Source organism: Athene noctua, chromosome 22, assembly GCF_965140245.1.
Source record: "Athene noctua chromosome 22, bAthNoc1.hap1.1, whole genome shotgun sequence".
NCBI lineage: Eukaryota > Metazoa > Chordata > Aves > Strigiformes > Strigidae > Athene > Athene noctua.
Genome location: NC_134058.1, coordinates 981,563 through 1,006,851, shown reverse-complemented (window position 1 = coordinate 1,006,851; position 25,289 = coordinate 981,563). Strand labels below are relative to the sequence as shown.

Below are 25,289 nucleotides of genomic sequence, written 5' to 3'. Positions count from 1 at the left end.
CCAGGCTCCGATCTCTCCGCTCAGACCGTTTCATTTGCCAGACCCCTTTGCCCTGGTGATGCTGGGCGGTTCAAAGGCAGAGCCCCACACGCCTCGTTCCCAGGCGTTGGTACATGACACCATCTGTCTTGAGTATGGGGCCAAGTGGAGATGGCATCAGGGCCAGAGCAAAGGTCCCTTTCCGCTGGGACCCTTGCCAGGGGTGTGTCAGGGGACGCTGGGACCAAGCCCGGGAAGATGCGCTCTTACTCGTCAGTCTTCATTCACGAGGTCATGAGGCTTGGTGGCTGCCTAATTAAAACAGATGTTTTCTAAAACTAAATGTCTTCTAGTCACACCAAGACTTTTGCAAGTCTCCCAGCCTTTGAGGCTCACACACAGCAAGGAAGAAGGGCTGTGCTTCATTTCATCCTCTTTCTTCCTTGGTGTCCTCTCACTTAAGGACATCTCGAGGTGACAGATACGCTAGAGCTGCTGGGTGGGTGAAAAACTTCCCATCTCTGCCCGCTTCACCCACCAAGCAACAGTTTGCCTGAGCAAAGCCTGCTCTGCTGTGGGAAAATAAAAGCGAAGGATGAAGGGAGAAGTTGGGAAGGGCACCAGGTTCGAGGGAATGGCCAGTTGCGGGGTGGCCGTGGTACAGGCTGCACCCAAGAGCTGGCAGGCTGACTGTGCCCTCACCTTCCCCACAGGGAGCCAGACAGCACCTACTTCGACCTCCCTCCATCCAACCATACAGGCAGCAACGAGGTCTCTGACCGCACGGAGGTCACGATGGACGTCTTCCAGATGAGAAGCATGAACGACTCGGTCATGGTGAGTGTGCTCAGACTGCACAGATGGGAGCTGTGTCAAACGCAGACTTGTGTTCCCTGCAGCGGGTCGGGGGCTCAGGGGTAGGAAGTGGGGTGCTGGTTCATAAACCGAACACAGACACTACAGGTGCAGCGCTGGTGTCGTCGCTGCAGGGTCTGATAATCGGTGACTGTGCGGCAGGATGGCAGCCGGGTGGGACAGCGGGCAGTAAAATAGTGGCTACTTATTCATAGATAACATGGCTGCAGGCAGCAGCAGGGGCTGTAACGGCGGTGGAGCTCAAGCTCCTCGACGGGAGGGGAGTATAATTAGCTCTGGTATAAATGTGCTGCGTAGTGAAAGGTGCCGGCGAGGCAGAGCGGCTGGAGGGACACGTCGCGTTCCCAACGCCCAGCTCTGCTCCCACCAAGGCCCCCAGGGTCCGGGCCCTTCCCTCCATGAAGCTAGCGTGTCTCTGACCTAGGCAAAGGGTTTGTGACGAGTAGCGGGTGTGTGAGACATCCCGGCCGCTGGCGCATGTCCAGTGCCCCGCGCGGGGCGGCCTCCCGGGAGCACCCCTGAAGCGGCTCTGGCCATGGGCAGCATCTCCCTCCAGAAAGCCGCCGTTTCCCTCCTCGCCAGCTCGCATCCCCTCCCCCAGCCCCCTTTTCCCTCGCTTTCCCCGTGATTTCCCTCCCTTCCCCGGCCTTTGTCTGCAGCGGGCAGGGGCCTGGCAGCAGGCTCAGGCGGTGCTAATTGGGGGAGCTGCCCCTCGCTGAGCTTGCCCTCGCTTTTCTTCTCATTCCCGCTGTAACCGCAGCCGAGCCCGGCAGGAGCCGGTATGGGCCGGGGTGCTGCCAGGGCCGGGCAAGCAGTGGCCACGCAGGGCTCGGAGCCCAGCAGCTGCTCACAGGCAGGGCAGAGCTGGCTCCCGGCCCTCACTCGGGATATTGAGCCAGTAGTAAATATTTACACTGGCCCGACCGTGCAAGCAGGCGCTGTGCTGAGCTCCCAGGAAACCGCCGCCGCCGCCAGCTGCCGGCCGGTGTCACCGAAACGCTTGGCAGGCTGGCACGTGTGACAATAAACACACAGATAACGTGATGCCTCTGGCCTGGAAGAACGGCAGGACATGGAGCCGTGGCGGAGGGGGTCCCTGCGGTGATGAGGGCTGCTCGTGGTGCTCAGTGGCTGCGAGAAGAAGCCAGACGCCCTGTGACCTGCCCTCCGGTCAGGCGTGCTGCTCTGCACTGGTGCTGTGTGGCTCCTGAAAACCTCTTTCAGGGTCCTGTGGGAGGAGTTGCTGCCATTAAAGATGTGAACGACTCCTCAGCCGTGCTTAGAGATCACAACCCCAGGGCTAGTGGTCTGTGCTGTGCTTTAAGCTTTATTACGTACGACGGCACCGCCAACCTGCCTGTGCGGGGCTCTGCGCCTGCGCAGCGGCGCTGGGAGGTGGACGATGCTGGTTCCACCTCTCAAAATACACCACACCACGATCTGAACTGCTCATCTGCTTCCACGTGCAGCCTTCCACGGCAGGGTCTGCCTGGAGGAAACACCGTTCCCCCATCTGCCTTGAGTCAGAAGATCTGCCTGGTCCCTCCAGACAGCCCTCTATCCACGTCTGTCCATCTAGATATCTGCCACATCTGGATATCTGGATATCTGTCTAGCCACCTGTCCTCATCTACCCCGATCCATCCACCTAAAGATCCATCCATCCATCCCTCCATCCCTCCATCCATCCATCCGCCCGCACCTATCCACATCTATCCATCTAGGGAGGGGTGACTCCGTATCTCTGAGGTATCTCAGAGTCACCGCATCATCTGGCGGCTGCAGGCGCAGCCCCCTCGTTCTGCTGGTGCAGGGAACCGGCCCAATGGGTTTCCAGCCCCGGGTGGCTGCGAGCAGCTCTCTGGAGTGGAATCGAGTGGGGTTTGGTGATGGAGCTGGACCCCCGCTCTCCCTGCAGTGGGAATGGTTGGTATCGCCCAGTCCATCACTGGGCAAGCTGGGGCCTGCCCTGTGCTTTAATGAATAGTCATGAGGGACAGAAGGGGTGGGCCCCGTTTTGTTGTTGGATGCAGCTAGTTGACAGAACTAAGGGAGATGAAAAAAGCAAAAAAGCCAACACACGGCAGCACACGGGTGGCCAGCGCAGCATCCCTGGCGCTGCCCGCCCCGGCCCTGCTCCCGCGCTCCCTCCTTCCTCCTGCCTTCCCACCCCGGCCGGCCCCGCCGCGCCCCGACCCCATGACTCCCGTGGCGGGACGCTTCCCAGCGCTCTGTGAATCCCGAGACAACTAAAATGCTGTACATCAGCGACCCGATGCAGCATTACACCACGGTAGGTGCTCCTTGTTATTAACGGGTTTTGCCTCGCTGCTTTTATTTGAAACCATCCCCCGGCTCTGCCTGCTGAGCCTTCGTGCCCGCCGCTGCCTGGGACGTGCCAGGGGCTGGTCGTGGTGCCAGGCTTTTCCCGGGAGGAGCTGTGGCTGCTCCGGCCCCGGTCCTGAACGATGGGCTGTGTCACGGGGGACGCCGCAGCCTCGGCGGCTCGGTGGATGTTCTGCCCTTGCTTCGCCTGACCCGGTGCCTGCAGAGCCCAGGGGGTGAGTTAAACCTTTGGTGCGAAGGGGTGCAGGCTCCCTCCCTGCAGGCAGGACGGGTGTTAGCTGGAGCATCCCTCCGAGGAACACCGGGAGGTGCTGAGCACCCCCAACACCACTCTGTGCCCCACTGGGGACCTGCTCAGCCCGCGGCCCCACGCAGCCTTTCTTGCCCTGCTTTAAAGACTCCGGGAGGGAGGAGCGGCTGGAGCGGTACCTGTACTGCAGGCAGGACATTTCCAGCCCTGTCCTCAAGCCCTGCGGTTGCTTTCTTAGTCAAAAGGGGTTTGTGTCCACTCTCTGGCGTTCAGGAAAGTTAGATACAGGCACAGAGATTGAAAGGTGTGGTGCTGCTCTTCCCGACCAGAAATGACTCCACTCCTCTTTTTTATCTTGCGCGTGTTGGTGTAAAGCACACATGTACCATGTCGGGTTTGTACTGCAGTGCTGTTACCTGGGAGGTCGTTGCTGCAGTCCTGAATATTTATATATGTGTGTGTATAAACATATCTCTGTGTGTATATATATATTTACACACACACACACACAAGCTCTGTTGGGTTTGCTGGCACACGCACACACACAAACACTCAAGCCTTCGATTTGTCTTTTAAGGGAATGTTTCCAAAATTTAGTCAACTTTTAAACCCAAGTTGGTCGTTTTTCCCCCTGCACCTGACTCTGGGTGTCTCTGCCAGGGGAGCTGCAAAGCCCCGGTCCTTGGGGCACTGCCTGTTGCACTGCTGGCAGGGGACCCCGGCTCAGGGCGGGGGACGCTCTGGATCTGGGATCTCCTTCGTGTGTGAAGAGGTCGCCGTTTTTCACAGCTCTCTCCCGTGCGGAGGTCGGGATGCTCTTCTCACTGGATCAGTCCTGATTTACCCACGCGGTGAGCTTCGCAGCCGCAGCCTTCACCTGCTGACGGCCCTGGCTCTAAGCACCACAAACTCACAAAATCAGGCAGGGATGACTTCTGAGGAGGTGTTTTACACTTGCCACTTCCAAGGGCCTCCTCACCCCCAGGCCACCCTGCGTCTCCCAACCAGCAGATACCGCCAGGAGGTGAAAGGCTTCCCCGGTATCGCCGTTTCGGCAGGGGATGGGCCGTGGCGGTGGCAGACGGGCCGTGCTCTGCCGGGAGGTCGGACGTAGCCTGCTTCTCCCGAGTACGCACGGACATGTGCCAGGGCAGCGCTGAAGGTCGCCTTGTTTGCTCATCGAGTGCGGAGCATTGACTCTCCATTCATTCCTAAAAAAGGCACTTGGCTGGGCCCAGGGCACGTGTGCAGCCTGTGGCTGTCGCGTTGTCCCGGGAGGAGAAAGCAGCTCAGTCGCGGCACTCCTGGATGATTTGGGCTGCGGATCAGCCCCGAGGAGCAGCAATCCCTTTCCCCCTCGCTGCTCTCCTCCCGGGCGATGCCTGAGCTTTGCTGTCTGCCGGTGGCTCGTGCTGCGTGACACTGGCCACCGGGGCTACCCTGCCCTGCCCTGCCGTCCCCGGTGGCAGCTGCCTGCAGGGGCAGTTTCCCAGATGGATATCAAGGGCTTTCCACGGGCATTTTTAACACCCCTTTTTTTCTGAATTTTCTCGTAACTTTTTCTCCAGGTCAAGCCTGGGATTATGGAAGGCGTGGATGGGGGTGGTTTGTCTTCGGCTAGTCTATTTATAGAGAGGCAAGAAGGAATAGAGGGGTTTACACACATATTTTAGGGGAGAAAATGTATGTGTAAAAGCAAGCCAGATCTTGTTCAGCATTCCTCCAGTTAGTCACAGGCTCCCAACGACCTTGCGAGAGATGCAGACAACAGGAGAACTTTCCTGGAGAAGGATGATTGCCTTTAAACCATTATACATCGTAGACGTTTGGGTGAGGTTGGGATCCCAAGTTAAAACACGTCTCTTGATTCCTAAGCTGTGAGCGTTGCAGCCCTTCGGAGGAGAGGGCGGACGGCTGAGCCTGCTGGGCCGAGGGACGGTGCCGGCCGCCCCCCAGCACCCCTCGGGTTCCCAGAGCCGCCCCACTGGCGCTGGGGGCTGGAGGGACAGTCCCCGCCGGGCAGGGGGGCACTGGAGCTGGGGGAAGGGGGGAGCGCCGGCAGGCAGCCCCGTTCCTCCCCCAACGCAGGGCGCTGCAGGGAGCCCCCACCACAGGCGGCAACGCCACAGCGCGAGGTCACCGGCGGGGCCTGGGCACCCGCGGCAGCACCCGCCCCGCCGGCTGGAAAGGGCTGGGAGAGCAACCCCTGAGCCACTGGGGAAGTGCAGGTTTTGGGGGGAAAAAATCCCATTAGCTTTGAGAAACAGCTATGTTTGGGATATAACTTTTAAAAATATTTGTTTATTTAAATAATAGAATGATAACAATGAATAATAAAAATTATTTTGGGGGTCTGATTTTCAGATGAAAGGTTAAGGGCGCTTTAGCCTGTGGCTTTGGAGAAGGTCGCTTTGCCTAGTGCACGCCCGTTAAAAGTGCTGCCAGCGCTGACTGGAAGTATCTGACAGTAATTGTTCAGGAGAGGAATAAGGAAAAAAAATTGTCAAAAGCCAGGATTTGGTCCAGCATGTCTGGAATAAGAGCCAGTACGGGCATAAATAGGTGCGTTTGCGCTGTGACCTTACTGCAGGGTGCTGCCTCACAGCTACGCTCTTTGTAGGTTTGAGGTTTTCCCCAAATTAGAGCTGCATCAGCGAAAGCCGCTGAAAGCAAACAGCCCGGCTGGGGAAGGAATTCCACAAACCACCATTCAGAGACGGCTCTTCTTGCAGAAACCCTTCCAGAAGCGCCCGGCGCGCGCGCCTTAGCGACCGGCCAACGCGCGGGAGATGTCTGCCAGGCGGGTGGGCCGTGGGGCGCTGGCGCGGCGGCGGGAGCGGCGCCTTCCCGGGCGGCTGCGTGCCCCGTGCCCCCGCCGCTGCCCCCGGCCGCCGCGCTCGGGCCGCGGGGAAGGCCACCGGGCTGCCGCTCCCTGGCCCGCAGCGGGACGTCGGCCACACCTGAGCAAACCCTGGAAAATCCCTGCCCGGTGTCCCGCCAGCTTTGCATAGGCAGGTGCGCTGGAAACCCTCGGCACCCCGGGAGGGTGGGGGCGGGCAGGAGGGGGTGATTTAAGCACTTTGAGTTTATCCCTTGCACAAGCGGTGACCTGCTCGGAAACCCGCGCGACCCAGACCCGCTCTCTGGCTGGCGTTCCCGCACGCTGGCCCTTTAAGGAGGCTGTAACAGGACACCTGGAGCCCTGAAGAAGTGTGGCTGAGGTTTCCATGTCTCTAAACTGGCTGGTGTTTTCTTTTTTCCCTCCTCCCCTTTTCCCTTCCTCCAGTCCCAGTTCAATTTGCTGAACAACAGCATGGATCAGAGCATCGGCAGCCGAGCAGCCTCCACCAGCCCCTACAGCTCCGAGCACACCTCCAATGTCCCAACGCATTCGCCCTACTCGCAGCCCAGCTCGACCTTCGACGCCATGTCCCCAGCTCCCGTCATCCCCTCCAACACCGACTACCCCGGCCCCCACCACTTTGAGGTGACCTTCCAGCAATCCAGCACCGCCAAGTCAGCCACCTGGACAGTAAGTTGCATGTCTTCTTGCCTGCCTTCGCTGGGAAGATGCTTCCTACCACCGACAGCGGTCGCGCCCGCGAGCCCCCGAGCAGAGGGTGCGTTGGTGCGGGGCGGCTGCAGGACGCGGCCACCACCCGACAGGGACTTTGCCTGCACGGGTGGCCCTGGAAAGCAAAGCCTGCAGGAAACGTCAGTGCTTGCTTTTCAGGGATTTCCTCCAAAAGGGGTGTTAAGCAGAGCAGTTTGAGTGTAACTTCTCTCGCAGCGGTTCCCTGCACGTAATTCGCATTTTGGGTAAATGTCACCAAAAATCACAAAGCTGGAGAAATGTCCCGGGGAAGTACCTGCCTTGTTCTCATGGTGCTTCCCCACATGTTTGCCAGCGACCGCTGTCAGAGGGGAGGCAGTGGGCGAGACAGACCTTTGCTCGCATCTACCGGGGCCGTTCTCAGCTTTGCTGTAATTCTTGCCTGTCATTTGCAATCCTTTTTCATCTCGTACCAGAAGAGCAACTTAATCTCTAGAAATCACGGCAAAATAACAGAGTAGGGTTATTTAATCACAGCAGGGTCGCTGCCCAGCATCCTGCCGCCGGCGCCCTGGGGCAGCAGCCGGGTCCTGGGAAGCAGGTTGTGTCTGCCGCCGGTCTGACCGCACGCCTGCAGTCCTCTGCGGGTCTGGGACCCAGGCACCGGGCAGAGCATACAAGGGCTGCTTCGCTTTTTGGGGCAAAACGTTCTAAATGCACATCCTGGCTCCTGGCTTAGCGTAGCACTGTCCCTGGTTTTTAGGAGAAACGGTGCTTGCGGCTGGTGCCGGTGGTCTGCGGCGGGTGCCTCCCTGAGCCGCTCACCCCCACGCTTGGGGCAGGCACTTCTCCCCTCCGGGAAACGTTAGCAGGGCAGAAAGGCTGGGACGAGGCAACGGGCACAACGAGGGAGCAGCGGGCTTTCCTCCGCGGCTGCGGTTTGATGTTGTCATGAAACGGGCAGAGCAGACCAGGAGCGATATATCAGCCCTAGGTGTGATAATGACTTTTAGTTTGGGAAGCTGATGTGTTTAATTGCCAAGACAGCCCTTCCCGCAGTAGACAGAAGGTGCTTTCGTGCAGGCAGACCCCACGCCGGGGCTGCTCCCGGTGTGCCGTGGCGAGAGGGTGCAGGAGGGGACGGGTGACGGCAGCTGCTGCAGCGCCGGGGCTGTGTCTCCCGCAAAGCCCAAGGGGCGGGCGGAGTGAGCGAGCCCCAGCGAGCCGGCAGCGAGCCACAGTGAGCCACAGTGAGCCACGGTGAGCTGCAGCGAGCCGCAGCGAGCGGGTGTTGGAACGTGGCCGAAGTCCCGGCTGCAGCAGCTTCCCCGCGTCCGCTCACCGGAGCTTCAGTGCTGAGTCGCACTGACCAGGGGCTTGGGAGCGGCGCCGCGATTAAATATGACTTATCCTCGGAGGAGCGGTTCAGTCTTCGCTCTTTACCACTGTCTTGCCTTGCAAGATGTTGCTAAAGGATGTGTTTTGTTAGGTTTTTGAATCAACTGGAGGTCCTCAGGGTAGGATGTGACTCCAGCCCCATCCTGTCCCTGTCGGGAGATAACTCACGTCCATCACAAGCGAAGCTGCGCAGGACCCGCAGAGGGGAAGGAGGCATTCCCGCGCTGTGGAAGCACGGAACAGGAACCGGAGGCGCCCCGATGCGGGGTGTCTCCCCCAGCTGTCCCGGGGGCCAGGAGGTGTCAGTGCTGGGGCCGGCTTCGGGAGGATGCGGACAGCATCTGGGTGCTGCAGCACGGGCACGTCCCTCGGGCACGTCTGGAGCGAGCACCTACTAAAGATCCGCTCTGTGCTCACTTTAATCAGCAGTAGGGAAATACCCTCCCCTGGTCCCAGGTGATGCCTGTTGCAGCTGCAGGGAGTAAGCTGAAAAAGCCACCCATGTCTTTTTTGGTTGGTCGTCCCCAGAAGAGCAGAGGGAGCAGCAAGAGGCTCCCCGAGGCAGCCCCACGCGGTGAGGGAGCCCGTGACAGCCCCTTCCCTCGCTGGAGCCCTCCCTGGGATCCTTCCACAGCTCTGACCTACCCGAGCCCAGGCTGCCTCAGCATCTCCCCGCGCTGCTGCGGCCTCCTGCGAGCTGTGCCAAGCAGGACAGGGTTGCTGTTTTTCTCAAGCCTTTGCGTTAAGGTCTCCTTTGTACGTCGGAGCAGCCAGCGCCCCATGGGTGCTGTGAGACCCCTCCTGGCCCCGAGGGAGCAGCTGGTCTCAAGAGATGCCTGGTTAACGTAACAGGTGGCCATAAGCACCGGCGGGGGATGCCAGGTCTGGGAGCTGAGGCTGCCAAGCGTGGGACTGCAAGGGGGGGCCCTCCTGGCAAGTGGGCCAGAGCAGAGGAGCTAAATGCCTCAACTGGCTTTGGTCCGTGGCACGGCAGGCAGCGAGATGTGCGGCCTCTGCACCGCAGCGATGCTGCGGCCCCCGAAAACAGGCTGGCTGCGGGGCTGCCACCCAGCCCACGTTGCCCTGCACTGAAGCTGAGCCTCGCCCAGGACAGAAGTGGGTCAGCAGCAGGCGATGTTTCATTTCAAACAGCAATTTCTGCAGGGCTGCCCACGTGGGTGCAGACTGTCCGCTCGCCGAGGTTGCCACACGAAGGACGGTCCTGCTGCGGCGACAGGCAGATTCTCCTGGGTCCCACAGCAGCACCTTTAGTGCGGGAAGACGGGGCTGCTGCCTTCCTCCTGCTCACCCTGAGCTCTGCATTGCCACCGCCACGCTCAGAAGTCTGTCCCAGACGGGGGAAGGAATTCTGCAAAAAAACCATGTTCTCTGTGTGACTAGTCAGTCAATGTACAAATAACAACGTATGTACACTGTGTGATTCTCTACGTAAGGTGTGAACACGTAGGTAGCAGCGTACAGGTAAGCCCAGGCAAGCTGTTAGGAACTGCAGGCCCTTGGGAATGCTGGTTAAATGTACGGTCAGGAGGGCTGGGGACAGTGACACCCGAGAGCCCGGAGAGGGTCCAGCCAAGGGCAGCTGAACTAACCATCCTGGTGCGCTAAAGGACCCGCGTGGCTTGATTCAGCACTTTGAAAGAAGCAGCACTGCTCTTTCACCCGTAGCTAGGGAAGCCTCGTGGCTGTTGAATACTTTTAAGATTAACTGCACCACATAATTTACGCCGGGACCGCTGCAAACGTTGACCACAAGTTTGTCGGAGCCGCCTGGCCAGGCAGCGTGGGGAGCAGCGCAGAGCCCTCCGCTCCAGAGGCCTCTGGCAATCTGGGGTGGGAGCACGGAGACTCCAGCCGAGGAGGAACTGACAGCTGCCGCACCGGCAATGCCAAACCAAAGAGTTTGATGCGAGTCGGCCTGTCAAGCGATTTGGCGGAGGTTTTTGATCCAGTCATAAGCTCCGGTTGGTGGAAGCGCGAAGCGCAACAGACTCCTGTTTTTGAAAGGTTTTGACTGAATCCCTCTGGCTGTTCCTCTGGGAGACCTGGCGTTATCCATTCTCCCGTGCTTAGGAAAGGGGGCTCCTCAGGAGCCCTGGGCTCCTGGCCAAAGGCCATTTGGAGGCGAGCTGGCTTGCTCTGCGGGGCCGGCGAGCATCACCCGGGCAGGGGGGCACAGTACCAGCGAGCCCACCGCCCTCGTGCGCACACACAGGTCTCGTGTCCACACTTCAGACCCGCTGTTGGCAAAACAGAAGAGGTTTGGGAGGGAGATCTAAGGAAGATGAAAGATTTGGAACAGATGCCTTGTAGGGCGATACCAGAGAAACATTCTGCATGAAAGGTCTCCACGGGAAGAGTAAGGGTGGCTTGATCGCAGCCTGCACGGGAGATGGTTTCTGATAGCAGACAGCTCTTTAATCTAATAGAAGAAGGCATAATGAGAGCCAGTGCTTGGAAGCTGAAGCCAGGCAAATTCAGACTAGAAACAAGGTGGAAATTTTTTAACAGTGATGATAATTAACTATAGGAACAATTTACCAAGGAATGCAGTGGATTCTCCAACTCCTGAAGTATTCAAATGAAGAGTCTGCATATCTCTGGGAAGATAAGCCGTACCTCAAGCAGACACTGCTGGCTCAGTGCAGAAGGAATAGGCAGGGGACTTAGGCCAGCACTGCAGGGAATCCATCCAGAGGATCATCATCTGTTCTCTCTAGCCTTAAAATGCTGAATTTCTATAGTTAGAAAACGGGTGGAACGGAGACAGGGCAAAGCCTTGGGGTGGGGGTTTGGGGCTCACGTTACCAGATCCAGGTCTGTCCTCACAGAGGGGTGCTGGGCAGCGGGTGGGTGATGCTGGACATCCCGACTCCCGGGCTGGGCTCTGTGAGCACCACACGTTGCCCCAAACCCTGAACCCAAGCGGCCGCGCCGGCCTGTGCTGCGGGAAGCCCTCCAGGCTGCTGCCGCCTCCCTTTTCATTTTTAATGGCCTTCTTATCAGCAGAGAGCAACGGGCAGATGCTGAAAAGCAAGGTTTTCCCTGCAGGTTCCAAACCCCCCTCTGGTAGGCTGCTTCGCCGGGGCTGGCAGGAGGACCAGGAGCTGCGGCGCGGCAAGCCGGGGCACGCCGGCAGCCTGCCGGTTTGCTGGGAGCTCTCAGGACTCTCGGTTCCCCGGCGCTGCCCGTACACGCTCGAGCCGCCAGCCGATCGCGACTGTTTTCTCACAGGCAGCCCCTCGCCACGCCGGCCAGCTGGTAACTGATAGATAATTAGTATTTTTCTCAAGTCGGCTTTGCGGCGGATCGGTGCTGCCTCCCCTCTAAGACGCTGTCGTGTGCGCCGGAGCTGGCGGAAGCGTTAATGGGGTCTTTGGCCCCCCGTGGCCTGGCTGCAAAAGGACGCGGGGGCTCAAGCCCCCGGTGTGGGGAAGCTGCCTGGGCTTGCACGGAGCCCTTGGAGCTGGGGCAGACGGACAAACCCTCGAGCTAAGCAGGCAGGGGGGTTCCCTGACCTGGGCACGGGCACAGGGGGGGTCTGTGCCACGGCCAGGGCCTTGCCTGCGGCTTCGGGGAGCAATGGGCCTGTGATGGAGAGGCTGGGGAGGTTCAAAGCCCAGGTGGGATCCTCCTGCTGCGATGGACAGCTGTCCAGCAGCCACCCACAGCAAACCGGTCTGCGTCCCAGTGCTCAGCCAGTGGGACACTGCCACGCGGAACTGGTGCCAGTTGCTGTGTAGATCTTGCAGCTGGAGCGTGGGCACTGGGGGAGGTGAAAGGCTTGGTCTGATGCTAGCTGAATGAGGAGGATGGAAATAATTGGTGGGGCAGGAGGTAGGTTCTCCCTCGCTGGTCGCTGTCTGAAGCTCGTTGGGGTGGAGGCGGTTGTAAAGAGGAGGGAAAAACCTTCAGGAGCATCTACAGAAAATGAGCCCCCCTCTTCACACCCTCTGTGGCACTTTACCATATTTCAGAGAGGTACCTGTCCGACAGCAGCGGCCTGGAGATGAGCAGGGGGCACACGCGGCTCAGTACACTCTACCTCTGAGCCACAAACATTGTTTTTATCCGAGTAGCTGGGCAGATGAGCGTGGATATTTTGGCTTGCCAGAAGTAGGAAAGCAACCTCAGCATCAGCCTGCTCCCAAGCCCATTGCAGCCAGCCCACTGGAGGCTTTCCACAGCCTTCCACCAGCAGGGCGTGGACGAGGCTCCAGCAGCTCCAGACACAATGGAATTAAGAAAAAAGGCGCAGGAATTCGGTGTGCAATGTTCCAACACGATCCCGCTATCAGCTCCACTATCTCGACTGCCTATGGTATGCACGGGTCAAGGGAACGACTTCACTGGCAACGGCTGCTGCGGCGGGAAGGCACCGCTCTGCTGCGGAGCTGGGAGCGGACGCTCCGCGGGGAGGAGGCTGCTCGGCTCAGCTCCTCTCTCTTGGGTCTGAACCGTGCAGGGGAGGTGGGGACCGAGGGACCCGCCGAGGGGATAAACAGGCTGCAGAAGGAAACACACCTCCCCCGGGGGAGCTGGGGCAGAGGGTGTTCCCACGCAGGGCCGTGACTCGAGGAGCAGGGCTGAACGCCCTCCCGGGAGCTCCGGCGCCTGCGGGAGGGGAGAAGGGTGCGGGGGGTGCCCGTGGTGAACCCGTTCTCTGCCCGTGCCCGCCGCAGGCAGCGGCTGTGAGGAAGCAGCAGCAGGTCCCTGCTGCTCGGCGCAGCCCAGCGATGCTGTGGCAGCGGCCACCCCACCACCCCGCCGTGGGTCTTGCTGCTTCTGTCTTTGCGCTTCGTTTCCAGCAGATTCCCCAGCCCGACTCTCAGCCTCTTCTTCCCTTCCCTCCCTGCTTGCTCCTCCTATCCATGATAACGCAGCATGAAATAACGGCCTTGCTGGATTTTTAGCTTCTAGTCGGGATGAGAGGGAACTCCTGCGCCGGCTTGGTCAGAGGACCAAGACATCCAGACACTCGGGAGGATTCAGACTTACTAGAAGAGATTAAACCAAGCCGCGAGTGTGCCAGGGCTGGCTGGCTGAGCCGTGACTAAGAGCGGCGGCGATCCTGGTTGGCAGTTATTTTAAGGTTGTGCACACTGGGGAAGGAAGGGAGAGGACTCCTTTGGGGGTGAACCAAGGGATTTTAATTAGCAGTAATGGCACGATAATAAAGGTAGAAGAACACAGGCCGGAGCACACGCAGCCTCTCCGCGCCCCGTCTGCTGTGGGGGCAGCCCCAGGACGTCGCCGGTGGTCCATGGCTCCTGGGAGCAGGGCTGGGGGGGACCTGGAGGTGACAGGGGTCCCCTGCAGCTACCGAGGGCTCAGCACAGGGGGGCTCTGCCAGGGCCCTCGAGAACACCCCATCTGGGGCATCACCCGGTCCCCGGGCCATCACCCCGCTGCGTCACCGCCACGGGGCAAGAGATGGGGAGGTGGGTTTTGGGGACCCTTCCAGCTGTCCCCGGGGTTCAGCCCAGCCCTCCCACCTGCCTTGGGTGCCGCTGGGTGCTCTGCGCCCGGGCAGCAGCGATGCTCGGGACATATTTGAACCCGGCTCATGGTAAACGAGCAACAAAGTAGCTTTGGGAGGAATTTCCAGCTCAGTGAGAAGTTATACAGGCCGGTGATTAGAAAATGGTTATTAAAAAAATTAGAAAGAAAAAATTAGCTCTGTAGTCGGCATGTCTTCCAGGATCTGTCGTAACAGATTCGTCCGAGCCGGTTAACGGTATTTGCGGTTTGCAAGATGCTACATGCCTGGGTAAGATGACAGACACATTATTATCACCTCTCCGCTGCGATCTGTCCGAACCTGTCCCAGGATGCAGCTCCGCAGCTGCTTGCTGGGGAGCGCAAGGAAATTAGCAGCCGGAGGCAGCACTTTTCTTCTCCCTCTCTTGCCAGGCTAGTGGCTTTATTGGGATCCATTGACTGCAGTCCTGGACACGTCTTGAGTAGAGCTAATGAGGAGAGTGGAATGTAGAAGAGGAGGAGGAGGAGGCTGGTAGGGAGGAGCGGGGAGGATTTGTGGAAAAAGTAATTGTTGAGCAAATCATTTCCTTCAAGAGAGAAAGGAGGACTTGGCTGCAGCCCTCCCGAAGCAGACAAGTCTAGACGCTTCGGTGTCAACAGTTGAAGATAAATAAGATTTTATCAGCTCCGAATCTGTTGGGACACATCCTCCTAGCGGTTCTGCTGCCCGGGGAGGGCTGGGGGAGATGGACATCGCTGGTAGCTCTTTCCACGCAGAAGAGTCAGGTTATTTTTCGTGCGAGGCTGTCAGCATCCATGGGGAACAACACCCCTGCCCGCTCCCCGTGCGGGAGAGCGGCCGCGGGTCCGAGCAGCGCGGTGGCCTCTGCCAGAGCGGGTCCTGCCCGTTTGCTCCGGGTGGGCAGCGGCAGATGCTGAGACTTAATTTGGGTGCTGCTTCGCAGCTGCAGCCATCCCAGTCGCCAGGAAGGGTTGTGGGGCATTGGCTCGTCTGGATCTTGGGATGTGCAGAGCCGCAGTGGCGGCAGGTCCAAGATAACCCCAGCAAGCCCCGGGGGGGCCGGCCGTACCGCGGGGCTGCAGCTCCGCTTGTGCTCGGCATGGGGGCAGCGTGGGCTCTGTCTCGCCCAAGACGCAGCTGCGTTTCCATGCAGTGGTGAAAGAAGCCCCATGTAGAGACACTGTGGGGTACCAAGTCCCTAGAGAAACAGAGGTGAATGCTGACGTTCTGCTCGTGTTTATATAATTTGGCTTTCCTGGTTATTCCCGGTGCTCTGGGCTTGCCCTGCAGGGCAGGTCACAGGAACGGGGAGGTGGCGTTTCCTTCCAGGCCGGCAGATGAGGGCTGACACTGAAAGCTGTGCGGCTGCGGAAAAAACCCAGAGGAGCATCTGCTGTGCGAGGTTACGTAAGCCCCAGGTAGATCACTCCCTGCTAGTGCTGCTGTTTACACTGTACCAGCACCCGCAAGCCACGCTGACACGTGAACCTGGCGTGCTCTGGAGACGTGCAATAACAGACGCTCTCTGACTTTTCCTGCGAGCAGAGATGGCCGCGGTAGTAACGTAACGGGGAGGCAGGCACCAGGCCCAAAGGGCAGAGCAGGAGAGAGAAGAGAAAGGCAGGAGGTGTCCAGGGGCAGAACGTGCACAAGCTCTTCTGTGGGTGTGAAAGAGATCTCGGGGCTGAGGTCTGGACGGGCTGATGCTGCAGGAAGCGTTCTGGCATCCCGGGATGCTGCTCCCACACCCGGGAGCAGCAGCGGGTTGGTGGCAGCTTGAGCTGTGACTGTGCCCCAGCTGCCGTGCATCCCCAGGAGGGACCTTGTCCCAAGGTCACCTTGTTCAAACGTTGTGGAACAGGAAGGATACGAGCGACCAGCCCGAGGTTCTCCCCTGGTGCAGGTGGCAGAAACGTGGCCAGGGCAAAAGAAGAGTGCCAAGCAGCCACACTAGCCTGCGTGGTTAAACACCGGCATTCTGATCTCCCGGGTTCCCCTTTGCAGAGGAAAGCGCGGTGCCTCCGTGCTCCCTGCAAGCTGCGGCTGGTAAAGTCCCACTGAATCAGATGCTGCAGCAGAGGGAGGCACGTGGGGCAGGTTATCAGCGAGTACAGATAACGGCGTAGGAGAGAGGCGCCTACTCTGCCGGCCATCCCAGCAAGGCGTGCGTTCTGCCGTCCCCTACGGAGAGCGCACGCTGCCGAGGGCTCTTCCCGGCTGAAAACCCGGCGGGGGATGTAGAACCTCCTGGGATCCGACAGACGTCACACCCGCGGTGGCCGTGAACAGGCCGGGTCTGCGAGCCCCGGAGCAGCGGCTGGTGGTGCGGCCGCGGGACGGCTGCAGGCTGCCGGGAGCGCGGCCGCGCCGGGCACAGCCCCGACTTTTCTTGCCCAGAGTTATCAGCACGGAGTTCCTTAAAAGAATAGTTTGTTATTGTGGAAGGATCTTTGAAGGCAATCCTGGAGCTGTTAAGACATGATAAGGTTATCAGTGGAGGCATGCCTGTGTGGAGCGGCAGCCTTTCTCCCTGCGGGGCAATCGCTCTGCTATTTAACAGAGATTTATCCATGTCATAACATGGTATAATGAGAGAATTTGTTACCAAAGAACTTGCCGTAATGCACCTCTACTCTTCCAGAGCAGTTATATTTCCCAGGCATGTTGAGGACTGCCCGGGAATGTCTACATGAAAGGATCCTTTGACAGGAGTTGTCAGTATTTTAACACCTGGCAAGGAAGAGCCCCCCTCCAAATAACCCTTGTTTTGCCATGTTGTCTCCTCAAAACGAGGGTGTTCAACTGTGGGCGAGCAGGTTACGTGGCCGTGGCCGCGCAAGAGCTTCCTCTTCCAGCCGGGCCGAGGGAGGAACGGCCTGGCGAGGGGAGCCCGGCTGCCAGCTGCGGCACAGCCCTTGCTGGAGAGGCAGGACCGCGCCCGCGGAGCCGAGGTGCCGTCAGCGTCACCGCGTGTCGGTGCAAAACGGGGGGATTTCAGTGCCGGGTGGTGTTTCTGAGCGTCCTCTCTCCACATGCCTCCAGGGCTGAGGGTTAGGGAATTCTTCTGACCGATCCGGCTGCACGTGTCCCCTCCCGATCGCGTGGCCGCAGCGTCTTCCTGCTCCCCGTAGCGCTGACCCAGGACACGTCGCCCGCCCAGCTGGGAGCTGGGACCCGGGAAGCACAGATTCCTTCTGCAAACCTGCCGGGTGTGCCAGGCTGGGCTCACGGCCCTGGGAAACGAGAGCTGAGCCCCCCGTGTCCCCCCCGATGGCCTGGCACCCCAGGGCAGCAGCCAGCTTGCCCGCTGCAGCAGCCCCGGCTCAGAACGCCCCCGGCCGCGGGAGAGCCGAGCACAGCGGCCTCGCTGGCCTCCGCACACCTGTATGGGGATGGCTCAGGACACGCTTTAACATCCTCACAAATACTCTGCACGGTGGTATTTTCTTGGCATCGGGCGCGATGTTGTGGGGATGAGATAAAATCCTTTGAGCAGGAACATGCCCTGCCATGCAGGGACTGGCTTCTCGCTGCGCGCCAGGGGTGGGCTCCTGTATAGCAAACACATTCTTTGTGAGATGGAAAACAGCGTGGCACTGGCGAGGTGGAAGGGAATTGCAGATCCCTGCACCTGGGACCCGGGGCCGGCATTTGCTGGAAGGGGGGGGACAGGCTCTGCCCTCCCCAGCTCCTCTGGAGGCTCTGCGGGCGGGCACGCTGCTTTCCTCACGCTGTCGTCCCCTTCCCCTTTTCAGTGGCCAGCAGGAGCCTCCCCCGTGCTGAGCAGGTCCGTGGTCCTCATGAGGGGATTCTGTGGTGGGCTCCTCAGCGAGCAAACCCCGGCGTGCCCTCGCCCCGCGCGGTTCAGGGGGCACGAACCCTCTTCTATCACCAAGCGACTCCGGGCGCTGCCTGCGGAGCATCCTCCAGCCCCCCGGCCACATCCCCTCTGTCCCCCGCCGCTGTCACTGCGAGCCGCTGCAAAGCTTCGAGTCGTGCTCAGCTCACACGTGCTAGTCAGAATTAACCCTTGAGGGCTTGCATAATTAGCTGTGATTCTGTTAATGACGTGAAGCACAATTTCCTTCGGCTGTGGTGCGTCGGCGCCCTCAGTGCTCCCAGCCCTCGGCTCAGGAGCTGTGCGGTGATGTTCCCAGAACGGGCTGAGTGATTCCTGAACGAGGGTTTACGCTGATTTTCAGCAAGATTTCCTCGAAGTGATGGTCTGGCGGGGGCTCCCGCTTGGCCACAGCACTTGGGGGAGCGGGGAACCCCTTCCTGCAGCGCCCGGCCCTGAACCCAGGGGGTGGCTGTATCCACTTTACGTGGAAAGCAGATACGATGTAACATGGGCAAATTTGGTCAGATTTAAATATTTTCAGGGGATAAACAAATATTGAGCCTAGAGAATAAACAGTTACTGCCCAGACAGGCTGGATTTCTGTTGGTCACTGTCCCCGCATCGCCCTGGGGAGGTGCCCCAGCCGTTTGCTGCTGCCATCGGTGTTGGCCCCGGGGCCCGGGCGCCACCAGGGCGATTCCCTCGCCGGTTCCCGGAGCAGCCTGGCGCTGGCACAGCCCCTCCAGCGCGGCTGCGATCCCATCGGCGGTAATTGCTTTTATAACAAGTCATTATTTTAATTTGCTGCTTTACTGCCGCGTTCGCGTTTCGGTCGCGGCGGGTGGGCGGAGGAGAGGAGCCGGGGAGCAGAAACGCCCGTCGGGGCGCGGGCGGGAGCGGCGGGGAAGGGGCCCAGCGACCTTCACCTCACGGTCGTCTCTTCTGTTCCAGTACTCCCCCCTGCTGAAGAAACTCTACTGCCAGATTGCGAAGACATGTCCCATCCAGATCAAGGTGTCCACCCCGCCGCCCCCCGGCACCGTCATCCGGGCCATGCCCGTCTACAAGAAGGCCGAGCACGTCACCGAGGTGGTGAAGCGCTGCCCCAACCACGAGCTCGGCCGCGACTTCAACGATGGTGAGCGCTGCCACCCCCGCCGTGCCGGGCCCCCGCCGTGTCCCCAGCGCGAGCGGCGCGGGCAGCCGCGTGCCCTGACGCGGGCGGGGGGCTTTGCCTTGCAGGCCAGTCAGCCCCCGCCAGCCACCTCATCCGGGTGGAAGGCAACAACCTCTCCCAGTACGTGGACGACCCCGTGACGGGACGGCAGAGCGTGATGGTGCCCTACGAGCCCCCGCAGGTACCCGGCTGCTCCCGGGGTGGGGGCAGGACCGGCCCCCGCCTCCAGCCGGGGCTGCTGGGGCTGAGGGGGAACCTGCGAGAGGCAAAGGGTGGGGGGGTCCTGCTTGCCTGCGCACGTCCAAGGCCACCCCCTGCTTGCTCCCTGCACATGGCAGCTCCCACCCCAGAGCATCCTGTTCCTGGGAACCAGGGGCAAAGGGAGATCCCCTCCTGTCCTGCCCTGGGGGGCCCCAGAGCGCCCCCAATCCTCGTACCGTCCCCTTTTCCCAGCTGCGACCATCCCCACACCCCCTGCCCTGCTGCTCCCACACCCACCAAGGGGCCAGCCCCACTCTGGGGGGGCCCAGCCTGCCTCCCCCCCTCCATCACCCCCCGCTCAGCACTTGCTCTCCCCTCCTGGGCAGGTGGGGACCGAGTTCACCACCATCCTGTACAACTTCATGTGCAACAGCAGCTGCGTGGGAGGAATGAACAGGAGGCCCATCCTCATCATCATCACCCTGGAGATGAGAGAGTGAGTGGCTCTTGAGGCCGGGACGGGCGTCTCCCCCCCTGCTGCGGGAGGGCTGGGGCCCCTCGGGAAGGGATGTCCCTGCAGGGAGCACCCCCAGGGGCAGGGGACGGGGCAGCCTCAGCCCGTGGCAGGGGCAAAGCTCCTCTGCCGCCTGGGAAAGGGGCTGGTACAAGAGGACCAGTGTCAGCTTCTGCCCCCGCAGCTGGAGCCTTCCTCCGCCCGGGGAGCTCCCCTTCCCCCGGGAAGCTGCTGCTGGCGCAGTCCCCACACTCAGACCCTCAGGGGCTCGTTTCTTCCTGCGCGATCCCTGCACAGGGCGGGAGGGGAAGGGACTTCCCAAGGTCACGGATCGCCCTCTCCCACCAGCGGCCAAGTCCTGGGCAGGAGATCGTTCGAGGGACGGATCTGTGCCTGTCCCGGCAGGGACCGGAAGGCCGACGAGGACCATTACCGAGAGCAACAGGCCCTGAACGAGAGCGCAGCTAAAAACGGCAACGCCAACAAACGCAGTGAGTGCCCTGGGCGGGAGGGGCGGGGGCTCAGGGCTCCGCTCCGCCGCAGCCCCCGGCCACCCCCGGCCACTCGAAGCCCTGCGGTTGCTTCTGCCCCGGCCCCACCGCTCACACCATCCCCGCGCTCCCGAAATCCGGGCTCAAATCCCCAGCCAGGCACGACGCTCTGACCTTCCTCGACTAAACCCAGAGTCTCATAAATAAGAAAGACCCTCTCCCTCTTCCCTCCAGAGCACAGAGCTGTTTGTGCAGGGCTTTCACGTCCACGCACGGGTTTTGTTCATTTTTATTACTAATAAAGGGGCCAGGACCTGGGTGAGCAGCCTCCATCCTGCGTGGCTTGAGCTTAGATCCTGCCGGGAGCCAAGGAGCTGCCAGCTGGGCCCTGCCCTCCCGGGGACAGCGCCCTGACCCTCCTCCTCCTCCTCTCTCCTGTCCAGCCTTCAAGCAGAGCCCCCAGGGCATCCCAGCGCTGGGGAGCGGCGTCAAGAAACGGAGGCACGGGGAGGAGGAGATGTATTATGTGCCTGTAAGTGTCGTTGGGCTGCGCCAGGTGAGAGCTCGGCCCCGGAGGGTGTTGTCCCCTCAGCGAGGAGCCCTCGGGGAGGGGCCGCTCGGCAGGACGGGGTTGCGCTGCGTCCCACGGGGCGACAGGCACAGGGGCTGAGCGGAGACCTCGAGAACAGGAGCAGAAGCATCTGTGAACGCACGTGTCCAAGGGAGCCCCGGACCCCCGAGCAGTTGCTGTGACACTGCACCTTGGGCAGTTGCGGGGGGGAGGAAAGTGGCCAAGTGGGAGGGGAACAAAGCGAAGCCCTGGGCTTGTTCCCTCCCTCCAGGTGCGAGGCCGGGAGAACTTCGAGATCCTGATGAAGATAAAGGAGAGCCTGGAGCTGGTGGAGCTGGTCCCGCAGCAGCTGGTCGACTCTTACCGGCAGCAGCAGCAGCAGCTCCTGCAGCGGCAGTGAGTACCACACCCCCGGGACCCTCCGGCAGCCCCCGGGACCGTTCAACAGCCCCCAGGACCCTCTGGCAGCCCCCGGGACCCTCCAGCAGCCCCACTCCAGGCTCCCAGTGCGTCTGCCTGACCTGGCTCTTCGCCGGGGCTGGCAGCTGTCACGGAGCTGCTGCTGGTGCCAAGCAGCTTTTCTGCGCCGTGGGCTGCGCCGCCTGAAGCCTCGTCAGGAAGCTCTGAGGGGCTGGAGGGGAGCTCTGGGCCGGGGGGCTCCATCCCCCCGCTGCAGCCTGACCACCCCCTTGGTTTCCCCACACAGGACTCAGCTGCAGCCGCCTTCCTCCTACGGTCCCGTCCTCTCACCCATGAACAAAGTTCACGGCGGAGGCATCAACAAGCTGCCCTCCGTCACCCAGCTGGTGGGGCAGCCAGCGCCGCACAGCGCCGGCTCCGCGCCCGGCCTGGGGCCCGTGGGTAAGGCGGCGGCTCCCCGGGGCAGGGGCGGGGGTCCTCGCGCTCGGGGCGGCGTCTAACGGCTCTCTGTTGCGTTGACGCGGCGGCTCTAGGACCCGGGATGCTCAACAGTCACCCCATGCAGCCCAACGGAGAAATGAACGGGGGCCACTCGTCCCAGACCATGGTCTCCGGGTCACACTGCACCCCCCCTCCGCCCTACAACCCCGACCCCAGCCTCGTCAGGTAGGGCAGGCGCCCGGCCCCGCCTCTCTCTCGTCCTCTGACGTTTCTCGCTGTTGTCCCTCGCTCTAACCTTCCATCTGTCTAGCAACTGGTCAACTGGCCACCGGTCCCAACTGAGAAATCGCTGCTCCCACAGTCACACGGACCATTCGCACCTCAGCAACCACCAGTCAGAAACTCTCGCCCTCACACAGCTCTCCCCGGGTGGCCCCTCCCTGCTGAACTCAAAACTAAAGACCCCCAAAGGAGAGTCTTCTCCCACACGCCAAACCAGCACGTAGCTGTGAGAACTTCCCCCTTCCCCTCCCTTCCCAGCAGCGTGGCTCCGCGTGGCTGATCGCCACCAGGGACACGTTTACAGCCCTGCAGCCACTTTTGAACATTTTGGGCTTTACAAAGACCACGGACGTGTCCACGTCAAAACACCCCCGGCCCCACCCGTCGGCGCGTGGCAGAGCCCGGCCTCGGCGCCCCGGCAGGCCCCGACCTCCCTCACACTATTCCAAGTTCCTCAGCTGAAACCTCTGATGATCAGGAGAAAAAAATACGTAGTTTTAGGAATGAAGGTAACCCCTCGCTTCACTCTGTCAGTGGCAACAGAGGTCACGCTTGGGTCGGCAACGGCCGCAGAGAAAAAGCCCGTCGGAGCGCCCCGAGCTGCTCCCGGTGCCGAGAGGGGGCAGCCGAGCTCAGCGCAGACCCCCCAGCTTCCCAGGGCCCCCCGACGCGGTTTGCAGCTACAGCGACGGTTGTGAGCGCAGCTGGGATCTGTCAGAAGTTAACGCCACTTTATTGTCCGAATTTTTTCTGCAGTTTTTTAACAGGATTGGGGTGTCCAAACTGCATCGACTATTTCACCTCACAAGGGTTACAGAATATTTACCACCTGCAGAACCTATCCATAGAGGTAAATGCTTTGGGAAGATCTTTCTTACCACTTGTCTCTATCAGCTGTTGATCTGGAAAGCAAGGACAAAACTCTTTTAAAAAGGAAAGGGAAAACTCCGCACCAACCCGTCACACAGAACGCCCGCTCCCCCAGACCCCTGCCTTCCACTTATCCACCCGTTCTGTCCTCCGGATTTAGCAGTAGCTCAGGCATCGGTAGCAACCCCGACAGTCTCAATTGGTCCTTCCAGACTCAGAAACAAAAGTTCCCCAGCCCAGACCTCCGGCAGATTTTCTACCTAACGCAGAAAAACCAGCTGAGGTGCTCAGCAAAATAACCCAAAGCCCGTGGAGCCAGCGGGAACCCCCCCACTGCAGCTCAGCCAGTTTTAACTCCGACCCTACCCCTTCCCGGGGTAACCTTTAAGACAAAAGAGGCTGAAATAAGCTCGGGGCATTTGTATTAAGGGAACCCTGGAATCAAATAGCGCGGGAGGAGCTGCTGGGTGGAGCATCACCCGCTGCCGCAGCCTCCCGGTGCTGAGCGAGGGCAGCACTGAAGCAGGAGCTTCCCCAGCCCAAATAAAGCGGGGAAAAAGCAAATAACAAGAAAATCTTACACCCACTGAAGCCCAGCAAGCCCTGTAAACCCCAGAGTTGGTGTTTTGGCTGAGGCAGAGCTCCTGCCCCGACCCCCTTTCGCCCCCAGGCAGGTCGTAAGTCGCCGCCCACCCGGCAGCTACGATAAAAACGCGCGACCGCGCTTTGGCGGTGCAGCTGTTGGAGACGCGATGATTTTTCAGTGGTAGCTGGGGCCAGTTGCGTAACCGTAGCCTGGTTTTGGACCGTTCTCTGAACTAACTCTGTGACCGTCTGTAAGCTGTCAAAGGAAGCGTTTGGTACGGCCAAAACCCGCGTCAGATCGCTGAGCTGTGTGTCGGTCGGCGTTTGTGATTACTAATCGCTGCACACCCGCTGTCTTCTCTAGTTAACACCCCCTGAGTCTCTGTGTCTGGCATTAACGTGGATCTCTGGCAGCTCTCTGCTACGATGCTGCTCGTTCTGGTGCAGCCCCCCCAGTCCCGAGGGTAGCGACCTCGTTTGGTTTTACGGCCGCGGCCCTCGGCGGTGTAACAGCCCCTTCCCGTGCGACGCTGGCCCCGGGCCGGGCCGGCTCCAGCCTCCTGCTCTGGGACCGGAGGAGAAGCCGGCCCGGCTGAGGGCTCCGCGCCAGCCGAGCGGACACGAGGACACTTCACACGCTGCTCTGCAACCTGCAGCCAAAGGGGAAAGGTCCCCTCGCTCCCATTTTCACATCAGTTGGATGTGAACCCTCACATCAGTTGGATGTGAACCCGCCCCCTAAAAAAAAAGAAAAAAAAAAAAGTCTAGCTCGCAAAGCTGTGTCACTGCTCGAGGGGCCGTTGGTTACCGACGAGAAATGGCCAGTGGGGGCCGCGCCCGCGGGCTCAGTGCTGGGGCCCGGGGAAGGCCCAGCCCCCCCAGCGCCGCGTGCTGGTGCCCACGCGCCCCCGACACGAGCTCGGGGGCGCGGCGGCCGCGTCTCCGCCGGCTGCGCCTCAGCGGTTCTGTTCTTCCAGGATCTCGGGGCACTGAAGATCCCGGAGCAGTACAGGATGATCATCTGGAGGGGGCTGCAGGAGCTCAAACAGAGCCACGACTACGGGGCGCAGCAGCTGATCCGCTCCAGCAGCAACGCCTCCACCATCTCCATCGGCAGCTCGGGCGAGCTGCAGCGGCAGCGCGTGATGGAGGCCGTGCACTTCCGCGTGCGCCACACCATCACCATCCCCAACCGCGGCGCCGCCGACGACTGGGCGGACTTTGGCTTCGACCTCCCGGACTGCAAATCGCGCAAACAGTCCATAAAGGAAGAATTCACGGAGGGGGAGATCAACTGAGGGGCTGCGGAAGGCCGCAGCAAGAGACCCGGGGACAAACCCCCTGTGAGAAATATTTTCAGCCTCGGGTATCTGGAAAAAGTGTGATTTTGTTGTCTGGAGGGGAACTGCGGTGAGGGGGGGGCCCCGAGGTGCCGCCCCCGGGGGGAACCGCCGCGGCGGGGCAGAGGGAGGCGCCCGCCGGCACGTCGCGCTTGGCCGGAGGAGCCGCGCGGCCGCCGGGGAGACGCCGCCGCTCCTCACCCCCCCGCCCCGTGGCCTCCGTGCGCCCGAGCCCGACCGCTCCCGGTCGCTGTAAAAAGGACGTCGCGCCCTTCCCGCTCCGTTTTCTGTCCCGGCACCTGCCGGTGGCCCAGGCAAAGCCACACAACCCGCTCCTGACGGACTGCCAGAACCTTCCCGTTCCCTTCAGTTCTCTGTAGAGCAGAAAGAACCTGTTTGTCAGTTCCCGCTGTGTTCATGTACTTAAATATTTGTGTATATAAACAGAAGCAAATGTACATACAGTATACTCGTCGTGCTGTAAGGAGAGGAGAAGATTTGTTTTCATGTAAGCTATAAAAATTGATACTTATTCCCGAGACACTATAGTATCAAGTAAATTAATTTCATGTTCTAGCATGTAAACATGCAGAAAATCACGTCTCCAGCCTTATCTATTCCAAATTCCATTTT

The 25,289-nt window shown here is 60.6% G+C and overlaps 1 protein-coding gene across 6 annotated transcripts; it reads left to right on the top strand.

The window, feature by feature from the left end:
• The first annotated feature begins 722 nt into the window (after positions 1-722).
• On the top strand, positions 723-25,194 carry TP73 (tumor protein p73). 6 transcript variants are annotated; one of them, XM_074924609.1, is made up of 12 exons: positions 723-816; positions 6,738-6,983; positions 18,716-18,902; positions 19,007-19,122; positions 19,529-19,638; positions 20,005-20,147; positions 20,591-20,679; positions 20,990-21,114; positions 21,425-21,579; positions 21,672-21,804; positions 22,618-22,711; positions 24,294-25,194. In XM_074924609.1, exons 1-12 carry the CDS (start codon positions 775-777, stop codon positions 24,612-24,614), a joined length of 1,761 nt encoding a protein of 586 aa, XP_074780710.1. In that variant the 5' UTR covers positions 723-774; the 3' UTR covers positions 24,615-25,194. The 6 variants fall into 6 exon arrangements, with proteins under 6 accessions (XP_074780710.1, XP_074780715.1, XP_074780714.1 ...); XM_074924610.1 differs by lacking the exon at positions 723-816 and adding an exon at positions 3,110-3,148; XM_074924614.1 differs by lacking the exons at positions 21,425-21,579; positions 21,672-21,804.
• The last annotated feature ends 95 nt before the right edge of the window (positions 25,195-25,289 follow it).

What these genes read in the sequence shown, in the direction of transcription:
- TP73 (XM_074924609.1), top strand. Translation starts at nt 775, where the DNA reads ATGGACGTCTTCCAGATGAGAAGCATGAACGACTCGGTCATG. An exon ending in CAGCAGCTCCTGCAGCGGCA is followed by an intron (nt 21,115 to 21,424) that starts GTGAGTACCACA and finishes TTCCCCACACAG; the next exon opens with GACTCAGCTGCAGCCGCCTT. An exon ending in CCCGACCCCAGCCTCGTCAG is followed by an intron (nt 21,805 to 22,617) that starts GTAGGGCAGGCG and finishes TTTTTTCTGCAG; the next exon opens with TTTTTTAACAGGATTGGGGT.